The sequence below is a fragment of the Narcine bancroftii genome, chromosome 7 (assembly GCF_036971445.1).
Source record: "Narcine bancroftii isolate sNarBan1 chromosome 7, sNarBan1.hap1, whole genome shotgun sequence".
Taxonomy (NCBI): Eukaryota; Metazoa; Chordata; class Chondrichthyes; order Torpediniformes; family Narcinidae; genus Narcine; species Narcine bancroftii.
In genome coordinates, this window is record NC_091475.1 from 167163103 (window position 1) to 167186891 (window position 23789).

A 23789-nucleotide genomic window follows, 5' to 3' on the forward strand; every position below is an offset into this window, starting at 1 on the left:
TTCTCCAAAAAAAAACATTTATCTGAAACGGGCCCGGTCCTGTCCATTTCGGATATTCGGAGTTGTACTATACTTGTACAAAGAAAAACAGAGTAGAGGTAGATAGAAGCAGCATACAATTTTTAATTTGTCATTTTGCAAACATATTAAAGACAGTACATATTATAACAGACTAGAGAAATAGGCAGACAGAATTCAATCTGAACATGAATGGAAAACATTTGAGGTCCAATCTGGAGTGCATATACAATTTAGATGTTATTCGAGGGAAAACAAGATCACAGGGGACTTAATAACTAATTATAAAGTACAATGCAGGTAAACAGCAAGACCTATCTAATTTTGCAAAGTCAAACTACAAAAGCAAGGTTTCATTAATATCATTCAAAGCCAAGTCTGAAAGGAGGCAGAGAGTCGGGATAAATGGGAGTTTTTCAGGTTGGCAGGTAAGTAGGGTGCCGCAGGTGTCAGTGTTAGGCCCACAACTGTTCATCTTTTACATTGATGACTTGGAGGAGGGGACAAAATGTGGTGTAGCCAAGTTTGCGGATGACACCAAATTGAGTGGAAGAGCAAATTGTAATGAGGATGTGGAGAGTCTGCAGAGGGATAGAGTTAAGCTGGATGAGTGGGCAAAGGTCTGGCAGATGGAGTACAATGTTAGTAAGTGTGAGGTTATCCACTTTGGCAAGAAAAATAAAAGAGCTGAATATTATTTAAAGGGTGAAAAACTACAGCATGCTGTTGTGCAGAGGGACTTGGGAGCGCTTGTGCATGAATCGCAAAAAGTTAGGTTGCAGGTGCAGCAGGTTATTAAGAAGGCAAATGGAATGTTGGCCTTCATCTCTAGAGGAATTGAATTCAGGAGTAGGGAGGTAATGTTGCAACTGTATAAGACACCTGGAGTACTATGTCCAGTTCTGGTCTCCATATTTGAGGAAGGATATATTGGCTTTGGAGACAGTCCAGAGGAGGTTTACTAGGTTGATCCCTGGGATGAAGGGGTTGACTTATGATGAAAGATTAAATCGTCTAGGATTGTATTCGTTCGAGTTCAGAAGAATGAGGAGATCTTATAGAAACATATAGGATTTTGAAGGGTATGGATAGGATAGATGTAGGAAGTTTTTTTGAGCTGGCCGGGGAAACTAAAACGAGAGGACACAATCTCAAGATTCGGGGGAGTAGATTTAGGACAGAGATGAGGAAAAATAGTTTTTCCCAGAGAGTAGTGAATGTTTAGAATTCTCTAACCAGGGAAGTGGTTGAGGCTGCCTCATTAAACATATTTAAAATTCGGTTAGATAAATTTTTACAAGATAGAGGAATTGGGGGATATGGGGAGAAGGCAGGTAAGTGGAGTTAGGTCATAAATTAGATCATCCATGATTGTATTGAATGGCGGACCAGGCTCGATGGGCCATTTTTGGCCTACTCCTGTTCCTACTTCCTACAAGTAGAAATACAAATTGATTGGCAAAAAATGTACAAAATGTTCCTTCCCACCACTCTGAAACTGACTAAGCTCTGAAAACTACTACTTGGCAGAATCGGATTCTATAAAAAGCAGCGAGATGTAGATAACTAATTTGCAGGGTTTGTGAAAAACTGGACTAATTAAACTAGGCAATTTTAAAGAGGTGGCAGCGGCAAAATTATGGGCTGATAGAAAATACAAAATTTTCTTATACAAAATTGTTCTATACTTGTTCCCACAAAGGATGAAACCAAGTTCATTAGAGCAGACAACCGACTTCTGTTTAAAAGAAATGCTTCTCAATGCACAGAGTATATCATCATAGTTGCTCAGACTACTTTTCATGATCAACAAAACTTGGTCAAAATCCCATTTAATGTAGTAAAATAAGTCAAGGAGCTTCACAGAGCATTTTATTAGATTTAAAAAGTATTTTATCTTGACAAAAAGCAAATAAATTCTAGAGCCTAAACGCACAAGTTAGATGATGGCACAACCAGTCATCATTGCATAGAAAGTTGCCAGAGAGTATAGGCCTGCTATATCATTCAAAGTGATTGTGACTGATCATTCACTCTTGTGCCCCGTTCTTGCCTTCATCTTGATTTTTTAAAGCATTAAGGAACACAACTACTTTCTTCTTGAACATATTTAATGATGTAATCACTGCTTTTAACATTAAAGAATTTCACAAAATCCCTACATTCTACGTGCAATTTCTCGTGTTTAGTTCTAAATAGTATCCTCTCTATTCTAACACCTTGGCCCTTGGTCTCAACTACCCCAGCTGTGGGGAACAATCTCTCCAGTCCTGTTTAAATTTATAGATTTTCATGAAATATTTAATCTTCAAAACTCAATTAATTTAAGTCCAACCAACCTTCTATCTTCTCACAAGTCAGTTTGGCTATCCCAGAATCAGTCTGGTAAACATTTATTGGACTTTCTCCATGGCAAGAACAACCTTCTTCTGAAGGAGGCCCAAACATCAAAAAATTCTTCAGATGCTGATTCACCAAACCTTTTACAGCTGCAGCCACACATCCCTGGCCATGGTATCAATACACTTCCTTTCTTCTGTAAATTATGAGTGTCTTTCTGACTTCAGACCTAAAGTAAATTACACATTTACAGTATCTACTTTCCACTACATCTGACACTCAGATACTCAGCTATCTTGTTCAAATTACATTGGTGACTTTGCATTTTTCTCACACCTCACATTTCCCCCCCCCCACCCCCACCCCACAACTTTGTAGCCTGCACATTTGGAAAGATTACGTTCGAGTTCCCACATGCAAATAATTTGAGATATACATCAAAAAACTGGAGCCCTAGCATTGATGCCTGCAGCTCCCCTACTTACCTATCTTCTTTGTTTATCTGGTCTCCAAAGCCCACTGAATTTACAATGGTTAGTTTTAAACGCGCAGTACTCTCCTGTAGTTCATAAGTCTGGGCCTTCAATTTTACTTGGTTTTCATAATGTGTTGATTGGCAACTCTCAAAGCTGGTGTTGAATAAAGTATCCATAAGTGTTGACTTTCCAATGCCAGTTTCCCCTGAAATTATAGAACAAATGATGTTAACTGCAATAATACAAACAGATGTTCTAGATCATACAGGTACACAATCAATCCTTTATCCAGGACCCTTTGGGGGTGGGGACGGACAGTCTGTTCCGAATTTCAGATTTTTCCTGATTTCAGAACAAAAGCCAGATGCCCCAGATTTAAGCCCACCCGAATTGTGCTGCCGTATCCAGCCCCTTCCAGTCACATTGCTGTCTCTCTCCCCCCTCGCCCACCTGAGTCGTGCTGCCATCTCTCCACCCCATCCAAACCTAGTCACGCTGCTCTCTCTTCTCCGCTGTACCAGCACCAGGAAAAATATACCGATTTTTGGAGCTTTCTGGATTTTAGATGTCCGGATAAAGGATTGTGTACCTGTACAAGGCACAAAGATGCATCTTATCTCTGATAATGATGAAGTTATTGTCACAAAAGACAACGACAAAGTACATATGCACCAAAATTTAATTGCTGCAGCCAAACAGGTATTTTGTAAAAATCTACAATAGCATACTTTAAATCACCCTTGTTTAGAGAGAAAATAAATATGAAAAATACATAAATTACAGTTAGAGTTAGTGCAAGAAAAAAGTTCAGTAAATAAAAGTGCAATAGTGCAGAAGGTTTTTGTGGTCCTGGAGCAGCTTATATTAAGGGGGGATTCAAGAGCCTGATAACTGGCAGGGGGCTTGGCCATGCAAAGGAGCTAGACAGACGTGTCTTAGATGAGCTCACTGTGAAGAATTTTAAAAACATAGTGAAAAAATTCTTAATTTTAATCCTTTAAACTATGTATGAACAAGAGAGCAAACAACAAAATCAGAAGAGACACCAACTCAGCCAGAAACATTGAGTGAAAGCCCGAAAGCACAAGAGCGGTCCTGGGACCGACTGAGCCCAGCAATCCTGCGGGGGTTGGTGCAAGATCTGAATATAATCCTGGATAAGATAGAGACTTTAGTCAATCGTTTTACAGGCGTTGAAACCGCATTGAGAAATATATCAAGAGAAAATTACTGAATTTAAAGAGTCAAATGATGATTTAATGGAATAAATGGGCCAAGAGGAATTTGTCTTGGTTAAAACACAAGAAAAGCTGAAAACTTTGGAAGAAGACAAGAAGAGGTGGGCCTTGGATAAACAAGCTACATGGAGAATTTCAGCAGATGTAATAATGTTCAGATATTTGGTTTGAAGGGAGAGACCCGATGAACTTCTTTGAAATTTGGATCCCACGAGTGTTGGAAGAAAATAAATTCAATGGAGAACTACAAATAGAAAGGGCTCATCGGACCCTCAAATGCAGAAGACCTGATGAATGTAGTTTCCCTACAGGAAACACACCTTACTAAATTGGAACATGCCAAATTAAAAAGAGGATGGGTGGGGCAAGTAAAATCATCTTTCGGTTCAAAAGTGAGAGGAGTAGCAATTTTAATTAACAAAAATATACCATATATCGAATGACCAAGCTGGGAGGTTTATAATGGCACATTGTAAAATTTATGCAGAATCCTAGACATTCATGAATATTTACACTCCAAATTATGATGATGAAGCCTTTATGAAGGATATCTTTTTAAAAGCTGCAGAAGGTAGACAAAATGTATTGGTCAGGGGGAATTTAATTCTGTCAAGATCCAATATAGGATAAATCAACGAGAACTGTAACAAGGGCAAGGGCTGCAAAAGTGACGCCATAATTTATGATTGATATCCGGAGGCAGCTCAACCCCACAGAGAGAGACTACTCGTTCTAAAGGGTCCATGATTCACATAATTTAATTTTAATGACTTCACAATTAAAAAGTGAGTGGCAAAAACAGAATACTTGGTGAGGCCACTGTCACACCACTCACCATTAATCTTAACTATTGCTATAGAGGAAAAACAAGAAAATGTGTACAGATGGCATCTTAATGCCACATTGTTGAAAAGGACAGATTTCTGTGAGTTTATTAGGAGACAGATAGAACTATTTTGTGAAACAAATCTCTCTTCCACTGATAACAATTTTTTGATATGGGATTACGCTTAAAGCTCATATGAGAGGGCAATTTATTTCTTATACAAAAAAATCTTAAAAGAGAACAGAATGCAGAACTGGATGGTTTGGAGAAAGAGATAAAAGACTGGAGAAAGAATGTCAGAGGACATGTTTACAAGAAAAATATAGTCTCTTAGAGAATAAAAACTGAGATATAACATTACAAATATATAAAATGGAAAAAATTATTTTAAAAACTAAACAAAAATATTATGATTTAAGGAGAAAGAGGACACAAGTTCTTGTCCTGGCAAGTGAAGTCACAGAAGTCATCGAGAATGATAAATGCAATTGTCACATTAGCCAACATTTTAACAACCAAAAAGAGATTATTGATATCTTTATTTTTCAACAATACTATATAAAAAAAACTATATAATCAGAATTATTAAGATTTGCTAATAAGATGGACAAGCTCCTAGTGAATGTTATGCTTCCAAAATTAGAAGAGAACAGAAGGAGTTAGATGTCCCTTTCACAAGAGAAGAAATTGAGAAGGCTCTGAACATTTTGCAGGCTAATAAGTCTCAGGGGGAGGATGGGTTCCCATCCAAGTTCAATAGACAATTTAAGGATTTGTTGATACCTCATATAATGGAAATGCTAGACCAGACAGTGGAGACTCAGTTTCTCCTGGACTCTTTTTCAACAGCTATTATTAGAGTGTTGCCGGAAAAAAAGTGAGTCATTAAAAACTTCATTTTTTGAATGATGATTATAAAATATTGGTGAAGGCATTAGTTAATAGACTGGGACAATATTTAACTAAATTAATACATACAGAGCAAGTGGGATTTGTTTGAAGGAAGACACGCCTCAAATAGTCTGAGTAGGCTATTCAGTACATTAACATACAGCTAAATCAAAATTGAATTCTAGTACAACAGTCTCCCTCAACGCAGAAAAGGCATTCGACTGCTTAGAATGGCCTTTTTTATTTAAAATGATGGAGAAATTTGGAATAGGTAAAATATTTATAAATTGGATAAAAATGTTTTATCATAAAACACAAGCCAAAATTATAACCAATAATCAGATGTCAGGGGTTTCCCCTCTGAGTAGATCGAGTAGACAGAAGTGTTCCTTGTCTCCAGGGCTTTTTATTCTTGCGATTGAACCGCTGGCAGTGATTACTAGGAGAAATCCAGATATGAAAGGCTTCAAAGTTGGACAAGAAGAACATAAAATCAACCTATTTGCTGATTCTGTACTATTATATTTATCTGATCCGGCTAAGTCTCTGGAGGAAATGCAAACAACACTAGAAAAATATGGTTATAAAATTAATATGGATAAAAGTGGATAAGAAGTAAATTGCAATTGCTTGAAAGTCCAACTCTCATAGAACAATGGACTGCAGAGAGATAACTGGAGAAAATGACATAATCTAAAAAGCAAATATGACTCATTTGCCAAGATACGGCAGCCATATTTAGACTATGTAGGATCCCAATTATAATAATAGTGATAATAATAGGTGCTGTTACAATATAAACAGATGTGACTTCCCTGCATAGATTTTTTATGGATATCATAAATGTGAGCTCTGACTTTGTATGGATTTATATTTTGTGGGGAAGGAGGGAAAAGGAGGGGTTTTTCTTTGTTGGTAAAAGTTTAATATATTGTGATACTGAATATTTTACTATGTATATTTATTTAAAAAGTTAAAAATAAAATATATATATTTTTTAAAAAGAGCCTGATAACTGTAGGAAAAAACTGTTCTTAAACTTTGAGGTTCTGAACCTTAGGCTTCTGTATCTTCTTCCACAAGATGAGACAGTTTAATATTAGAGTGATGGGGATCCTTTATGATGTTGGCTGCCTTCTTAAGGCAGTACCTTACGTAGATGGGAGGTCGGAGCTAATGATGAACTAGGTTATGCTTGCTACCTTCTGCAGTCTTCTATGCCCCTGGGCACTTGATGGCTCCAAGAGAAGTCCTCCAATATGTATACTCCCAACAAATTGAAGGTACTAGCCTTGTCCACTATCATCCGATCATTGCAAACAGGTGGGTGTATGGTCCCTCCTCTAGATAGTTGTAAAGGGGAAAATGCTGATTATGTTTGAGAAAGAAATCAATAGATATTCAGATTTCAAGGGAATTGGGTGTTATGGGAGTTAGTGCAAGAAATTAGTGCTGAAAAGATCATCCATAATCTCTGAAAAACAGAGCTAACCTGATGGGCTGAATGGCCTGCTCTTTTTTTTGCTGCATTCTTGAGTTATGGGAAGGTTGCCTCTGCTTTAGCTGCTCGAGGGTGACTATATGAGAAGCATGCAGGAAGTCAGGGTAAACAAACAATACTTGAAAAAATTTTAAATGAAACACATAGACAAAGCAGATCAAAAGTTGATGAAAATACTGCCACTAGAGATGGAAAAGCACACAAAAGGGCACCTATAACATCTTTGGCATTTTTAGAGGATGCAAAACAGTGAAATATGAAACCTGGTGCACACACTTCAAAGAATGGAGTTTTGGAGTAACGAGGTTTTGTGCATGAAGTAAATTTTCATACATAGTAACTGAAAAAATAGATCGGTGACCCTCAGAGATGGTTGCAGTCAGCTTGGAGCTTGATGACTGGTTGTGGATAATCAGACACAAACTGTTAATTTTCTATTTAAAATGCAATTAAATTATGTAACAAAGAGCTCTATTAATTAAATTCACTGTTGTCAATCCCATGAGATCTATCCATAATACATGCAGGTGTGTAATTAAGAGCCAGCATATCTCAAATATATCATCCAAGAGGGCTCAGAAGTCTTCTGAAAATGCACCTCAATCCCAATTTGATCTTGTCTGCCACTGATCACATGCATAGCCTTTTACAGCAAAAAGTAGGGAATGCAAAGAAGTTCTTTCCTACCAAAGATTTGTTCACTTCACCAGTCCTACTGCAAGGTCACTTTATACAGATGAAAGCAAGGATTAAATGTAGGCAACATCGATCTACGATTGCATTGTTCACTACTGCTGAAAGGATTAAGAACTCTGCATTCTTTATACTCTTCAATTCCCTATCAGGTTTTGGAATTTTAATCCCCAATTCTCACAGAAAAACTTCTTCATGCTCATGGGCATTCAACTCATCAAATGAATTCCTCCCGACTTTGAGCTTCATAAAAAGCATACATTTTGTTTGTTGTAGCCCTTCTGTTTAGAATCAAATTTTCATTTTAATGCCACTGACAATGAGGTTAAAAATATGCCTTTGGGAAGGGTGGGGGGGGGGGGGAGGAAAAGATGGGGGAAAAAAAGGACTGCATAGGGGAAAGACAAGAAGAGGGAAAAGTATCATGGGGCATGCTGGGGAAGGAACAGGATGAAAAAGGTGGAGGAGAGAGGGGCGCGGCTCTTTTAAATGAGATCATCTTAATTTGACCACCTTTGCTCCATTTTCATGGAAGTTCGTGCCAACTAATAGGGAAAACTTTTAATGACAGTACTATTATCTTTCAAATAAGAAAAAAAATGTGATTTCTTCATAAATTGTCTCAATCAAAATTTTTATTTGACTACTTATTTTAGTTTTTCTTATCCAAGAAATAGCAATTCTCCCCATATCCAATAAAACTGATCACAAACACCTTTAATGACCACCCTTCAGCCAAACAGAATTGAAATATTAAATGATCAAAACTTACCAACACAAAGAATATTAAAGCAAAATCCCTGGGAGGTAGATTTATTGACTAGTTGATCTGGTAAACTGTCAAATCCCACATGGCCTGACAAGGAAAGTGGACGGACACTTTCACTCTGCAGAAGTGAAAAATTTTTTATAAAAAGATAAATCACAATTAAAAGATTTTCAACTTCAATACATTTTACTGGCATCAACAATAATGAAAATGTATTATTTATCAATACAAGTTTTTTAAACTGCCTTTAACTAGTACCATTTTAAAGATTGTGTACAATTAATAAGAATAAGAAATTGTCATTCAGTCCCAAGCATGTAACCCATACACTCACACAATTCTCGATTGCAAGGGTCAACAGTTCTATTCAAGTGCAACATTCTTTGGGAATAGTTTAAGAATTTTTTTTTATTCCCAGTGGGATGAGGTCAGTTTTTAAGTATTCTTCACCATTTCCAATTTTACTTGCCTCTGTGAGCACTATTTACGATTTTTAGTCCAACAATTATTTTCCAGTTAAGCAATATACAAAAATAAACAATCCAAAGAAGGTATTCAGCACATCACATCACTTCACTGTCACGTAAACCAGTCATTCCCCACCTTGAGGTGCAAGCAAGCGTGACAATACAATTGTAGTTTTGTAGCAGCCCACACAAGGAGATGTGAACCGGTCCGCAAAATGGCTAACGAGCACGGCAACCACGCGGACCTGGGAGTGACCTCTGCACGGTGGGAACATGGGGAACTCTGGCAGGAATGCCAGCCAAACCGAGGTCGGCCCTCCGATGATGCAGGCCCCTGACGTCAGTGCAAGGGGCCCACGTAAGCAGAACTGCCAGTGCCAAAAAAGCACTGTTCTATTTTGACTTGTCATGTGTGCCTTCTTTCCACACTCGTCAAGTGCGCATGTTACATTGGTGACCCCCAACAGGTCCACCTGGCAGTTGACCCGAAGATGATTGATCAAGCAGAGCCACCAACCATCCACACAGTCTCCCTCAGGCTCTCGATGTTCGGGGAGTCGCACACACGGTTCAAGCAGGCCGAGGCCCAGTTCCAGCTTCGATGCATCACTGCCGACAACACCTGCTACTTCTACATTGGGAGCGCCCTCAATCAGGACTCAGTGGCAAAGGTCGTGAATTTCTTACAGAAGATTCCGGAGGAAGGCAAATAAGCGGACCTCCAAGAGCTACTAAACTGTACTTAAAGGCTTTCCTGGCATGAGCACGCCACCCAATTGTTCCACACGGACGGACTGGGGGACAAGGGTCCGTCCACCCTAATGATCGAGATGTTCGCGTTAACTGAGGGACACAAGCCTTGCCTGCTCTTCAAGCAGATCTTCTTGGAGTAGCTGCCTGAGGATATATGGCTCTTGCTCCCAGACGAGGACTTCAGCGACCCTCGGAAGGTTGTTGCCCAGGCAGACATGCTCTTGAGAGCAAAGAAGGATGCCAGGGCTGTCGTAGACCATATCAGCAAGACCCATGAACAGCCCCCAGCAAGATCAAGGCAAGCAGAGAGGCAAGTGAACACCCCGGGCAAGCTACACTACTACCACCAGCGATGGGGTGCAGAGCACTGTCAAGGCTGCCCACCCTGCAGGTTCAAGAAACGTCCTGGCCAACTGTCATCGATGACTGCGGCAGTTGGCACACGTAATAGCCTCCTCCACGTCTCAGACTCTCTATCGGGCAGGCGTGTCCTGGTCGGCACAGGCACAAAGATAAGCATCAGCAAGATAAGCATCTTACCCCCTTCAGGCCTCAACACCTGCTGTGACAAACAGAGCCCAACATCGAAGGCAGTCAACAGCTCCTGCATTTGATCTTCGGGACCCACACCATCCCCCTTTGTTTCAGCAACTGCTGCTTTACATGGATCTTTGCCCTCGCGGCAGTGGCGCAACCGCTCCTGGGAGCAAACTTCCTTCGGCCTCATTGCTTGCTGCACGACCTCGAGGGACGGTGCTTGGTGCATGCCAGAACCTTTCAGACTCTGCCTTTGGGGGAAAGCCAAGCTACCTGCCCCCAACCTGGACTCTATAACACTTGGACAATGAACTCGCCTGGATTCTGACGGAGTTCCCCTCGATAGTGGCACCACAGTTCTCCACGGCCGAGCCAAAGCATGGGGTAGGGTCGGGCACCACATACTGACCAAGGACCCCCACCCCACACTCCATGCCAGAACACACTGACTCATGCCCGAGAAACTCTGCCTGGCAAAGGAGGAGTTCAAAAAAATGGAGATCTTTGGGACTATGCAGCGCTCTGACAGTCCCCGGACCTTTCCCCTCCACATGGTGCCCAAATCAGCAGGGCATTGGAGACCATGTGAGGACTACCACCACCTCAATGAGGCCACCATGCCCGACAGATACCCCATGCCCTACATCCAAGACTTTGCCGCCAACCTGCATAGGGCACAGGTGTTCTCCAAGGTGGACCTCCTCTGGGGAGTACCATCAAATCCCAGTTCACCCCCCAGGATGTCCCCAAGACTGAAATCATAACCCTCCCTTGCTTTGTTCAAATTCCTCCTCATGCCCTTCAGTGTAAAGAATGCAGCACAAACTTTCCAGCAGTTGATGGATGCAGTGGGCCGGGACCTCCCATTTGCATTCACCTATTTGGACGCAATCCTCATCGCCAGCCACTGCCACAAAGACCATGCCGCCCACCTGAGGCAGCTGTGCACCCGACTGAGTGAGTTTGGGCTGATCGTTCACCCCGCTAACTGCCAGTTGGGTCTGGACACCATCAACTTGCTGGGGCACAAAATTAACGTGCATGGGGGCCACGTCCCTCCCCAAAAAGATTGAGGCGGTCCTGCACTTCGCTAAGCCATGCACGGTGAAGACTGCAGGAATTCACTGATATGATAAACTTTACCACAGGTTCCTACCTGCAGTGGCACGCAAAATGCGCCCCCTTTGGACCGATGACCAGCGAAGCAAAAGACATTGCCTGGGACAGGAATACTCCAGGGCGTTCCAGAGGGCCAATGGCGCGCTAGCCTATGCCATCCTCCTGGTTCACTGCTCTAACTGTCAATGCCTCCAGCACAGTGGTAGGGGTCGTGCTAGAACAACTCATCGAGAATCCATGAACTCCACCCTCCAGAACTCAAATACAGCGCTTTTGAATGGGAGCTGTTAGTGCTGTACCTGGCGGTAAGGCATTTCCGTTACTTTTTGGGATTGCTTAAGGTGGGATGTGGGTGGAAAGAAAACAGTTTGAAAACCCCTGTTATCATCGTACCCAATTGTGTGCATGGCTTCATGACTCCAGAGGAAATGGGCCAACGACAATTTTTCTCAAGCAAAATATTTCGTAACAATTGGGTCCAGAGCTCAGTGATTCTCAACCTTCCCTTCCCTCTCACATCCCACCTTAAGCAATTCCTTTACTAATCACAGAGAACTGATGGCAGAGGGATTGCTTAAAGTGGGATGTGGGTGGGAAGAAGGAGGTTGAGAACCACTGCGATAGATCCAAGATTCACGGCTGAGGACAGGATATCATCCAAATGGCCCAGCGAGCCCAACCCAATCCCCGCCCACGGTGCAACCCACATTCCAGAGAGAACAACCGCTGCCTCACTCAGGAATCGTCCTCAACGTTCACCAAGAAGCTCGGCTAATTGAACGGGCTCATTGTCCACCAAGTGTTAAGTGGAACCCAAAATCGTCCAAAGTTGCGCCCCCAAAAAATGTACAAATTGAACAGTTGACAGAGTTTGATTCGCTCACTCACACTGGGGGGGGGGGGAGGAGAAGGGAGGGGGGAGGAGAAGGGAGGGGGGAGGAGAAGGGAGGGGGGAGGAGAAGGGAGGGGGGAGGAGAAGGGAGGGGGGAGGAGAAGGGAGGGGGGAGGAGAAGGGAGGGGGGAGGAGAAGGGAGGGGGGAGGAGAAGGGAGGGGGGAGGAGAAGGGAGGGGGAAGAGAAAGAAGGGAGGGGGAAGAGAAAGAAGGGAGGGGGAAGAGAAAGAAGGGAGGGGGAAGAGAAAGAAGGGAGGGAGGAAGAGAAGGGGGGAGGGGGTTCCAGCTCCACCCTTGGCTCGAATCCCTCTCTCAGGACGAAGAGTGTACAATTAAACTCGACCCGCCCGAGTTCTCATCTCTGCCCCCCCCCCCAACCGGTACCAAATTAGGACCATCGTGCCCAACAACCTGGAACCCGCACGCCCCACCTTGGCATGTTAACTGGCCGGGAACAACACCCCCCCCCCCCCCACCCGGTCAGTGACCTTGGTCAACGTCCACTGCGCGGCCCCCGGCCAACAAATAAGACGGAAAGAAAGGGGCTGCTCACCATCTGCCGGGCGATTTCAGCAGAAGCCATTGCAGACCGACAAACAAGAGACTGCAGTCCGTCGGCGACTGGAACGCGCCAGCTCCCCGCTCCCACGGCGATCGGGGCTCGGCTTCGGCCGGGAAGGGGAGGGGCGGGGAGAGAGCGGGCAAGCGAGCGCGCCTCACGAAACCAAGGGCAAGCCTTCAGGAGGACATGCAACCTCGCGTGAATTCTCCCGCCTCACTGGCTAGAATTGGGCCGCGGCAAATCTGCGGCCATCCCACTTTTTAGTCAGCGTTCAGTCCCCCCCCCCCCCCCCCCCCCCCCCCGGGGTCCTGGTGGTTGATCCTTGATTGGCAGGGAGCCGCCAGGGGAGCGGGAAGTGATTGGTTGCGGGGAGGGGGGGGGCGGTGCCTGACCCGCTGGTACAGGCTGATCCATCGACGTCCTCGCACTCACTCCGTCCGCCTGGAGACCGGGGCGGCCCCCGGGATGTCTTCCCCTTTCGCCGCCGGGCCCCCGCTCATTTAAAAGCCATGGCCGCGGAATTGAGCTCGAAAGCTGTCTGGCAGTTCGTTTCGGGGAAAGGAGGGAAGGTGGAGAGTGCGGAGCTGCTGGAACATTTTAAATCTTTCCTGAACCACCCCAAGTCGAGGGAAAATGCTCGAGCACAGTTGAAGGAGTTGGTGAACAAAGTGGGGCTTGTGGTCCAAGAAGGTGGGGTGAAGTCCATCCGACTCAAGAAGAAGTACCGGGGGGGAACAGAATGGCCTGAGGCGTCTGCCGGCGGGGGGGGTCGTGGAAGGAAAGAGGATGGCGATGCAGTGGAAAATGGTGACAGGCCATGTGAAGCAGCCCTCCCCTGCCAAGCACCTGCGCCGTTGCCAGCGCAGCGCTCGGGTGATGGAGCTTTGATGGATGCTGCCGGCTTGGGCTCACCCCTCGGGCTCGAGGGCGGCAGTTTGGACGAGGCGTGTGCTGAAAAATGGCACGAAAGTCATCGGGCTGCAGTCGTGGAGCGGCGGAGGACCCCACAAGATGGGCGAGTCGGGTGGGCCGCCCACCTCTCTATTTCGCCCGAAAACTATTCAAATCTAACCTTCCAAGAGGGGGGTCGTGTTCCAGCGGAACGTTCCCGTGTGGCCACACCGGGGACCGAATCCTCTCAAGGTCGTGCTGAGGTGGGCGAGAGGCTGCCAGCACACCCACATTCCAGCCAAGCTGCTCGAAGCGGTGCAGACCCGCTCGCCGACCCCCAGCCTGGCCCTGATGGAAAGAGTCCGGTCGCCGGGAAATGGACGGAATGCCCCGAATCTGTGCAACTGGTCAACGTGGAGGCCAGCGGACACAAGAGCCGATCGAAGAGTGACCGCGTGAGATCGCCCGCCCAAATCAGGACGAGCCCCGATATGAACCCCAGAAGATCCTCCCGAAAGCGCTTGCAGCGCAATCAGGCGGTCAATCGGTTCAGCGGCGTGTGCAGCGAGGAAAACACGACCCATAGTAGCGAAAGCTTAAATACACCTCGGTCGAGCAGGAAGAATTTTAGAGAACTGATGATGAGTGGCTCGCCCCAACTAAGACACAGCCACACACCTGCTGTCGCTTTCCCAAATATTAAACCAGGAGATCCGGAATTTGGAAGAAACGATGTTGACTCCTCCTCTTTGCCTGCATCAAAACTGGACAATCCAGACAGTGGATCAGTCGCACTTGATCCCTTGGAACATGAATGGATGTTACAGGCCTCGGAAGGCAAATGGGATAGTATCGAGACACTCCTGGCAGCTGATCCAAGTCTAATCACTTGGAAAGATTTTGTCACCGGATTTACATGCATTCATTGGGCAGCAAAACACGGTAAACCGGAATTATTGGCCATGCTTTTCAATTACGCAAGAAAACATGACATTTCCATCAATATCAATATGAGATCGAGTGGGGGTTATACTCCTCTCCATTTGGCTGCCATGCATGGTCATACGGAAGTAGTGAAGCTGCTGTCTGGTGCCTATGATGCGGATATCGATCTGAGGGACTACAGTGGGAAAAAGGCTTGGCAGTACCTGGGCCAAGACATTTCTGAAGAATTGAAGACTCTTATTGGGGCGTCTGGGAACTCTGAAAACGCGTTGCAGAATGGGATTGGGCGTTGGAGGCTATCTAAAGTTCTTCCTGCCAATTTGACATACAAGTTGACCAGTGGTGCTGAAGAAGAAGTTTATTTTGGCATGCCTGCAAAGGTGGTCAACCGGAAAACTTCAATGAATATGAAGTTGAATAAAATAAGGTTTAAAACACAAATTATTCAGTCTTCGCCCTCTCTTGGGGGACAAGCTGATCAAAGGGATCCCAAAAGTGCATTGAAACTTAGACCCAAGTCAACTATTTTTGGATAAAATAAACATTAAAATAAAAAGAAGAATCAAATGATTTGACATTTTATTTTATCTACATTACAATGAACATAGTTATTCATTGTTTCAATCTGATGTTTTTCACCCCAGGCAAACGTATGGCTATTTCTTAGGTGCCTTCCAATGCTCATCATTTATAAATATGGATTGCATGCTGAAAGTAACACCGGTAATTGCACTTGTTTAATTGAATTAAGCTTTGGGTTTGTAAGAGACTTTGTTTTGAAATCATTATACAATATTGCCATGTCAAAAAAGCAGGAAACTATTAAGATGTTACATAAAAATACAGTATATTTTTTATAGAACAATAAGGTCAGTCCAACGGTTACAGTAATAGAGTTGAGTTTATATTGTATGGTAACTGTTGTGATGGCCGACACTTCAGTGATGTTAAAGTGCTTGTGTCAAATTGGTTGTTCAAGTGAAAATAATTCTGAAGCACAGTGATATAATTCGAGTAGTTTAAAGAAAAATGTAGGATTTCATTTTAGAAATGCTGCCTTAATTTAGTCAATAAGGTACTTCTTAAATTGCTGTAAGTTTTCTAACTTAAAAGGGCAGCTGCTACAAACACAAATTACAACTGGATATGCTGCTTTGAATGTATGTACTAATGGTGGTTAGTTACTTTTGGTAAAACAGCTAGTGTGATTCTAATTGGAGGGAGGGGGTATTTTAAGGTAAGGTGACATTAAATATTACTATATAGGAATTGTAAATCTAAAGCCTCCTGTCATTCTTAGGTTATATAAATAGGACTTTTCAGCCACTTTCGTTAAGATAAAAACATATCAGAGAAAACTCTATTTTTCCTTAGGAATAGGAAAGAATTAAGAGTAAGCTCTTCTAAGTTATAGTTAAAATGTGATTGTTTTTGAAATTAAAGTGAGAAACTGAGCAAGAACCTTGGAATTTGTATTTATTGGTGAAATTAAAAACTACAATCAAGTTTGTCGTTATAATTTCATGCTGCTGGAATCCTGAGAAATCCTAATATTTTATGAAGCTTGCAAGGAATACTGCCAATAAATTGTTGAACTCATCACTGACCCAGTGCAACTGCTGGAAGAAAAAAACATTTCGAAAGTTGTTGTTGAACTGAATATGTCATGCTTGTGTTGCTTTGAAAATGCCAGCAATGCATTTTCAAAACAAATGCTTTTAGATAAGTGGCACATTCATTCCAGACTTACTTGAACTAAAAGATGTGCACACAGGTTTTACTTTGTAAAGGAAATGAGTGATTTTTTTAAAAATGTATTTCAATTTGTCTTGCAACCTACTTATGGTTGCAAATTGAAAACTGTATCCCTAACTCACTGTTTAATTTAGTTTCTTCAGACTTATTGAGAGTCCTTAGTTTTCTTTATGCAGATTAAAATTGACTTGTTTTAAAAATCTACTCTGCATTTAAACATCAATAACTTCTCATATGGAATAAACTTGGGCTTGTTGTAATGAAGTGTGTGAATTACATATAAATGTTCCCACAAGGCTGTTGAAGGCTGATAGAATATTCTACGACGTGCCAAACTTCACACTCCTTAGAAAGCAGAAGCCTTGGTGTGCCTTCCTCATGGTTGCCTCAATGTGTGAGTGAGGAGGAGGTGATGTTGCCAATTCCATTGATTGGGGTCTGCCAATGAGGAAGTTGAGGATCCAGTTTGTAGAGTCTCAGATCATTTGCCTTGGTCTCAAGTTTTTCTGGTATGATGGTGTTGAATGCTAAGCTGTGTTCAATGAACAACAGTTTGACATAAGTAAACTCTCCCTGACGGCTCTAGTAAACTTGCCTGCAAGGACATTGAGTTCAGAGCAACAGAGATCCCAATGAGAGTTGTTAGTGCTTTGTCACTGAGCTTATTTAAGATCGACATCAATAGATTTTTGAATATTCAAAGATTTGAAGAATATGGGGAAGTAGTATTCAGATAAAAGTTTAGACATGATCTTATTGAATGTGGAGCAGATACAAAAGGTCAGATGTTCTTGTGTTCATTTATGGTAATTTTATCAAGTTCTAAGAATTCGGTATATATCTTCAATTAATAGTCTGAAATTTGTTTAAATCAAATTTAATTTTTTGTCGTAACAGAGAAATATGTATTTCTGTTTTTGGAAATACACTGTTTTTGAAATGGGGACATCCACAGTCATTTATATTTAATATTTGATGTGGACGTTTACCTAATTAGAATGAAGCTATTCAGGGATTTACAAATAAGCTTAAATATCTTTGAAATTAATGTGGTTTTGAAAATTCAAAGAATATCCTTCCAGAACCTTTATAGAATCTATTGAATTGAATGGGGTGGTTCTTCCAGTTCAGTGAATTTTACTGTTAGAAATATGCTACCCTGTTACAGAATTTCATAAAATTGTCCATTTAAATCATGTCTGCTTTTCCCATGCCCTTTGCTCTAATTAGACACTAAAATAAACTAACTGTACATTCCAAATTATTTGCTGTGTCACATCAAATTTCTCCTTAATAGGAATGTCCAGATTTGAAACGCTGAGCTAAGCATGTTTCCACCATGATATTTTCAATTTGGAATATGAAAAAAAAAACAAATTCTTACAGATAATAGTGTATTCTGTTTCTTATTCAGCTCTGTTCAACCAAATGAAGTAGTGAAGGTAATCAACAATTCCTAAACTAGCATGTTAGCATCCATATGCACCACACATAGCAATTGACTGTGAATATATTAAGCAAGTTGTATAATGAACTGGCATATGTTTTGTAGCCTGATGACCAATGCCAACATCTCTGCAGCATTGCTGACTCTAGGCAAGACATTCAAACAAGCAAATAACAATTCACTCTTTGTGTCAAATGAGTTCAACTTTCTGTATGTGCACATAGCAACTCATTTTAATGACCTATTTACAATTTAAACCTACATTATCACATTCTGCCAATGACAACGATCTGTAAAAGATGATATGTTTTGAATATAGTGTATATTGTTCAAGTAGTTACATTACAAATTTCCAAATGATTAAAAATCTAAAGTAGAATCTGTGAAGATACTTTGTTTTTTTTTTGGTTTGTTTGGTTTAATCAAAGGTAATTGATCAATAAAATGGTTTCTGTCAGCTTTGCTCAATTTTAATGCCAGCTAAATTATTGAAAACATTTACCTCTGCCAGTTACTATGGAAATCATCCCATCAATAAAAATAAGATATGTGAATAAAAGTAGATGGCCATCCTTTCTTCCAGCTGTTCAAGCTTCAGGAATTACTGTGTGCTTCAAGCCCAACATGACTCAGTGAATGTAAGGTTGTGATTCTTGTCAGGACTTGACAACAGAAAACATTTTTTTTCCCCAAGAACTGGCTCAATAATCATGTGCTGAATGGGGGTTCTTCCTATTCCAAATAATATACTTCCACATCTACAGTACTTTAATGTTAAATATATATTTGAAATTAATTATGTTGCATCTGAGTAAATAAAATTAACAAAAATATTGATTTGTTCAAATGACATTCAGATTATTCTGAGGGATATTCTTTAATATTTTGTCATTAATGATTCTTCCTGTATTCTTTGTTTTTTCTAATTTATTTTACATTTTATCTCCAAGTGCATCAGAATGCATTAGCATGCTCGAGAAGAAATTTTCATTTTTCTCACTAGTTTGTAAATCTCTCATTATCACACTCAATTACAGCAACATTGTGAGTAGAACTTCATTCAGAGCCAATAAAAATGGAAGAATTCCTTTTCTGAATTCAAAAAGATGTGCAGAATTAGTAGGTTAATTAGTCACATGAGTGCATAACTGGTTTATGGGCTGGAAGGGCCAGTCACCATGCTGTCTGCCACATTAAAATAATTACTTTTTAAACCTTGGCCCTAAATATATGGAGTTTTCATGTATTCAATGTTATAGAAAAAAAAATCCTCATGACATTACCATGACAAATTCCAAATACTGAAATAAACAAATTGAGAGAGTGGGGAAAAAAACCTGCTCGGCAAGAATAATTGTATGAAGCAATATGTGCCTTGGGGTTTTAAAACTTAAACATAAGCTTCAAACATTCTTAATTTAAAGACTGGCACACAAGATTGTTGCATTTTAGCCAGCAAGTGAAAACAGATGTTAGTTATTTGCTTGGCCCACTCAAGTCATCAGATTTCATACAACACCACTGAAATCAAATCATATTGTTCTCAATATTTCACAGAGTGAGAAGTACTCATTTAGCCCTGCAGCTTGCAAAAAAAGTGCCACTCCCAAGTGGAATGACTCTTGAAAATTTCAGCAAACTCATTTGCCATTGATCACATTAATGTTGTTGATTATTCATTGAATTCATACTTTTGATTTGTTTCAAAGATGTTTAGAATGTGGCATTCAAAAAAAACTGATGATTTTATTTGACCCCTGATGGCACCAAAATTCTACAAGTGCAAATCTTTGGTATGAAACCAGGTTTTGAAAGTGCTCAGTTATTAATTGGGCATTCCAGTATCCTGCATATATATATATATATATATATATAGTTCACTCTGAATAATATTAGAAGTGGAGTTACAGGAAATAGTCCCAGGTGATTAAATACCTAATTGTGGAGCAGGAGGGCAAACTTAAAAGCAGCTGAGGAAATGTGCAATGTTAAATTCAGGTTACCATCTACACCAGTGAGGTCTGGAACTTATTGCATGAAAGGGTGTGATCTCTTCTTACATTCAAAAATTAGCACCTTAAAGAACTGTAACCTACAAGTTGATGAACCAATACTTGGGAAGTGGAAAATTTAAATATCTCCCATGTTTAGCTTGTTTGGTCTCCTGTATAAATTTCTAAGATTCTGTCATGGCCAATACTGCATAATTGAAAACTTTTATATTAAAGAGCACATACACATAGAAGAGCTGTAAACATTTGAAAACCTTTATTAAAAAAAAATAATGGAATCCCTAATTTGAATTAAAAATGTGCATTATCCAGAGAATGTCAATAACAACTACGTGATATTCCAAAAAGCTACCTCCTGGGTGAAGTGGAGATTCTGGATGAAAATGGAAACAACAAGGAACACCCGACAGCTGTGGCAGGGCCTATAACCTGCTACAAAGCCAAATCCAGTGAAGTAAGCAGAAAGCAAAGCTTCGCTCCCAAAGAAACTCAATGCCTCTACTGATGACAGTAACAGTGAAGAACCACCCCTCTGTTTGTCCACATCCCCTGGTGATCCCATCCTGTCTGTATCTAAGGATAATATGCTTGCTGCCTTCAGGAGAGTGAATCTGAGGAGAGCATCCAGCCCAGATGGAATATCTGGCCGAGTATTAAAAATCTGTGCTGACCAACTTACCAATGTATACATAGATATCTTCAATCACTCACTCCAGCAGGACATAGTTCCCCTCCTATTTCAAACAGGCATCAATCATCCCAGTGCCTAAGAGTGTAATAACCTGCCTTAATGACTATCGACCAGTAGCACTTACATAACAGTGATGAAGTGTTTTGAAAGGCTGGTGTTGAAGCATATCAGCTCCTATCTAAGCGACAATATGGATATGTTCCAGTTCACTTATTGTAGCAACTATTTATGGTGGATGCCATCTCCCCTCACTGGCTCTACACAAAGCCATGGAACACCTGGTCAGTAAGGATGCATTCATCAGGATCATCTTTATCAACTATAGTTCGGCATTTAGCACCACCATCCCCTCAAAGCTGATCAGCAAACTCCAAGATCTGGATCTAAAACCCCCACTGTGTAATTGGATCCTGGATTTCCTTACCTCCAGACCACAATCAGTGAGGATTGTTAAGAACATCTCCTCTACAATCTCCATCAGTATTAGAGCTTCACAGGCTATACTCTTAGCCCCCTGCTCTACTCACTTTACACCTATGGCTGTGTGGTTCAGTACGACAACAACACCATCTACAAATGTGCTGATGATACCATTGTAGTGGGTTGTATAAAGAGAGGTAATAAGCAAACAGGAAGGAAGTAAAAAAGATTGGGATAAAGATAAGTTGAAATGGGAAAATGATTTAAGTTTTACAATAGCTGAAGAAGCCTGGATGGAAATTTGCCAGAATAGTATTCGGAAATTGATTAATGCTAGATTAGCGATGATTAATTATAATTTTATACATCAGTTATATTTAACACCGGAGAAACTAAAAAAGTTTGGCCTTAGTAAGTCGGATTGCTGTTTTCGTTGTGACCAGATGGCTAATACTTTTTTGCACACTGTCTGGCTTTGTGATCGATTGCAACAGTTTTGGAAAGGTATTCAATCTATACTTTATAGTTTATATAATATCTGTCTTGTATTAGATCCTGATATATTTTTATTAGGGAATATGCAATCACTAATTGATTTAGGTTTAAAGGATTATCAGATTTCCTTTATCTATTTAGCGTTAGCTGTGGCTAAGAAATGTATAGCACTTACTTGGAAAGACAGAAATATATTAACTTTAGATAGGTGGCATTTGGAGATGAAATCCTGTTTGACCATGGAAAGGATATCTTTTTCAATTCAGGATAGGATGTCTTTTTATAGGTTAAAGTGGACTCTGTTAAATACATGCATTTAAGTTTGCTTTAAATATGTTTTTAAGTGTGATATTTTAGTATTGATAACTTTTTTTTGTTAGTATCTTTACTTGTTATGTTTTATCTTTTTTTTGTAAGTGGGCTTTTTTTCCTTATATATAATATTGTTCACTTTATTAACTCTTCACTCTTTATTTTGGGGGGGGTGGTTAGATTAATTTTAAGTTAGGTTATTAATGTTGTGTAATAATTATTTGGGGGGGGGTTAATTCAGAATAGGACATATGTGGTAAATGGGAGAGCATTGAGGAATACAGAAGAGCAGAAAGATTTAGGAGTGACGGTACATCGTTCCCTGAAGGTAGAAACTCACGTGAATAGGGTGGTGAAGAAGGCTTTTAGTATGCTGGCCTTTATCAATCATTGCATGGAATATAGGAGTTGGGAGGTGATGTTGAGATTGTATAAGACGTTGGTGCGGCCTAATTTGGAGTTCTGTGTGCAGTTCTGGTCGCCTAATTATAGGAAGGATATAAACAGAGTGGAGAGAGTGCAGAGAAGGTTTACCAGAATGTTGCCTGGGTTTAAGCATCTGGAGTATGGGGAGAGATTGGACAGATTGGGTCTTTATTCTTTGGAGCGTAGAAGGTTGAGAGGGGATTTGATAGAAGTATTTAAGATTATGAAAGGGATAGACAGAGTGGATGTGGATAGACTATTTCCGTTAAGAGGAGGAAAGATTAAAACAAGAAGACATGAGTTAAGAATTAAGGGGCAGAGGTTTAGAGGTAACATGAGGGGGAACTTCTTTACTCAGAGAGTGGTAGCTGTGTGGAATGATCTTCCGGGAGAAATAGTGGCGGCGGAGTCAATTGTATTATTTAAGAAAAGGTTGGACAGGTATATGGATGAGAGGAAGATGGAGGGTTATGGGCATTGTGCAGGGAGGTGGGATTAGAAAGGGGTGTTTGGTTCGGTGCGGACTAGAAGGGCCTAATGGCCTGTTTCCGTGCTGTAATTGTTATTATTATTATTATTATTATTATTTATTTAGTTTACCGATGTGGTACTGTAATTTTATTATCTTACTTTTATTCTTTTTAAATGTAATCTTCTATTTTATTCATGTTATAAATTCTTAAATAAAGTTTTTAAAAAAAAACAAACAGGAAGGAAATTGGAAGCTTGAAAAAGGTTTGAAAACTACTGTTTTACTCATACTTAATAGACTCGTTATGTGCATGGTTTCATAACTCAAAAGGAAATGGGCCAATTACAATTATATTCAAGCAAAATATTTCAGTAACAATTAGGTCTAGAACAGTGGTTTTCAACCTTCCCTTCCCACTCACATACCACTTTAAGCAATCCCTTACCAATCAATTTATGGCAGAGGGATTACTTAAGGTGAAATGTAAGTTTGGGGGCAGTTTGAAAACCACTGGTTTAGTATGTTCTTGTGTCTTCAGTCTGAAACTAACCTTTGCAATATTGAGCCCAACTGCACCTACTATTAAACAAGATAATTAATGCAAATACAGCAAATTTTTAGTTTAGAATTTGCCTAAGATTATAGGCTTTCAACAATTGTATTGATGTAGCAGAACAAAGGTCACAGCAAATGATCAGATTGCAACACTTAGCAGCATTAGACAATGTGATAATTCAGTGGCTACTTTAAAGAAATCTTGATATTTCCTTTATTGTATAGGCCAATATCTGGATATTGAATATCCAGAGCAATAATTTACAAAATTTGTATCCAAAGAAAG

General features: G+C 40.8%; 2 protein-coding genes across 4 annotated transcripts in view; one reads left to right on the forward strand and one right to left on the reverse strand.

Moving 5' to 3' along the window:
* LOC138739342 (septin-11-like) overlaps positions 1 to 23789 on the reverse strand; it is a 66909-nt gene that overhangs the window by 37901 nt on the left and 5219 nt on the right. For 2 of the 3 annotated variants that reach the window (XM_069891170.1, XM_069891171.1), the window contains exons 1-3: positions 13074 to 13361; positions 8756 to 8870; positions 2844 to 3039 (exon numbers count right to left, since the gene is read on the reverse strand). In XM_069891170.1, coding sequence (XP_069747271.1) covers positions 2844 to 3039; positions 8756 to 8870; positions 13074 to 13103 — 341 coding nt within the window. In that variant the 5' untranslated portion in view covers positions 13104 to 13361. Of the gene's footprint in view, positions 1 to 2843; positions 3040 to 8755; positions 8871 to 13073; positions 13362 to 23789 lie in introns of those variants that run through there. The other variant, XM_069891172.1, reaches the window with a different exon arrangement.
* On the forward strand, positions 13470 to 16194 carry LOC138739340 (ankyrin repeat domain-containing protein SOWAHC-like). The gene has a single exon (XM_069891167.1). The coding sequence runs from the start codon at positions 13592 to 13594 to the stop codon at positions 15452 to 15454; it is 1863 nt and encodes a 620-aa protein (XP_069747268.1). The 5' UTR covers positions 13470 to 13591; the 3' UTR covers positions 15455 to 16194.

Coding starts and splice junctions, on each gene's coding strand:
- LOC138739340 (XM_069891167.1), top strand. CDS start 13,592: ATGGCCGCGGAATTGAGCTCGAAAGCTGTCTGGCAGTTCGTTTCGGGG.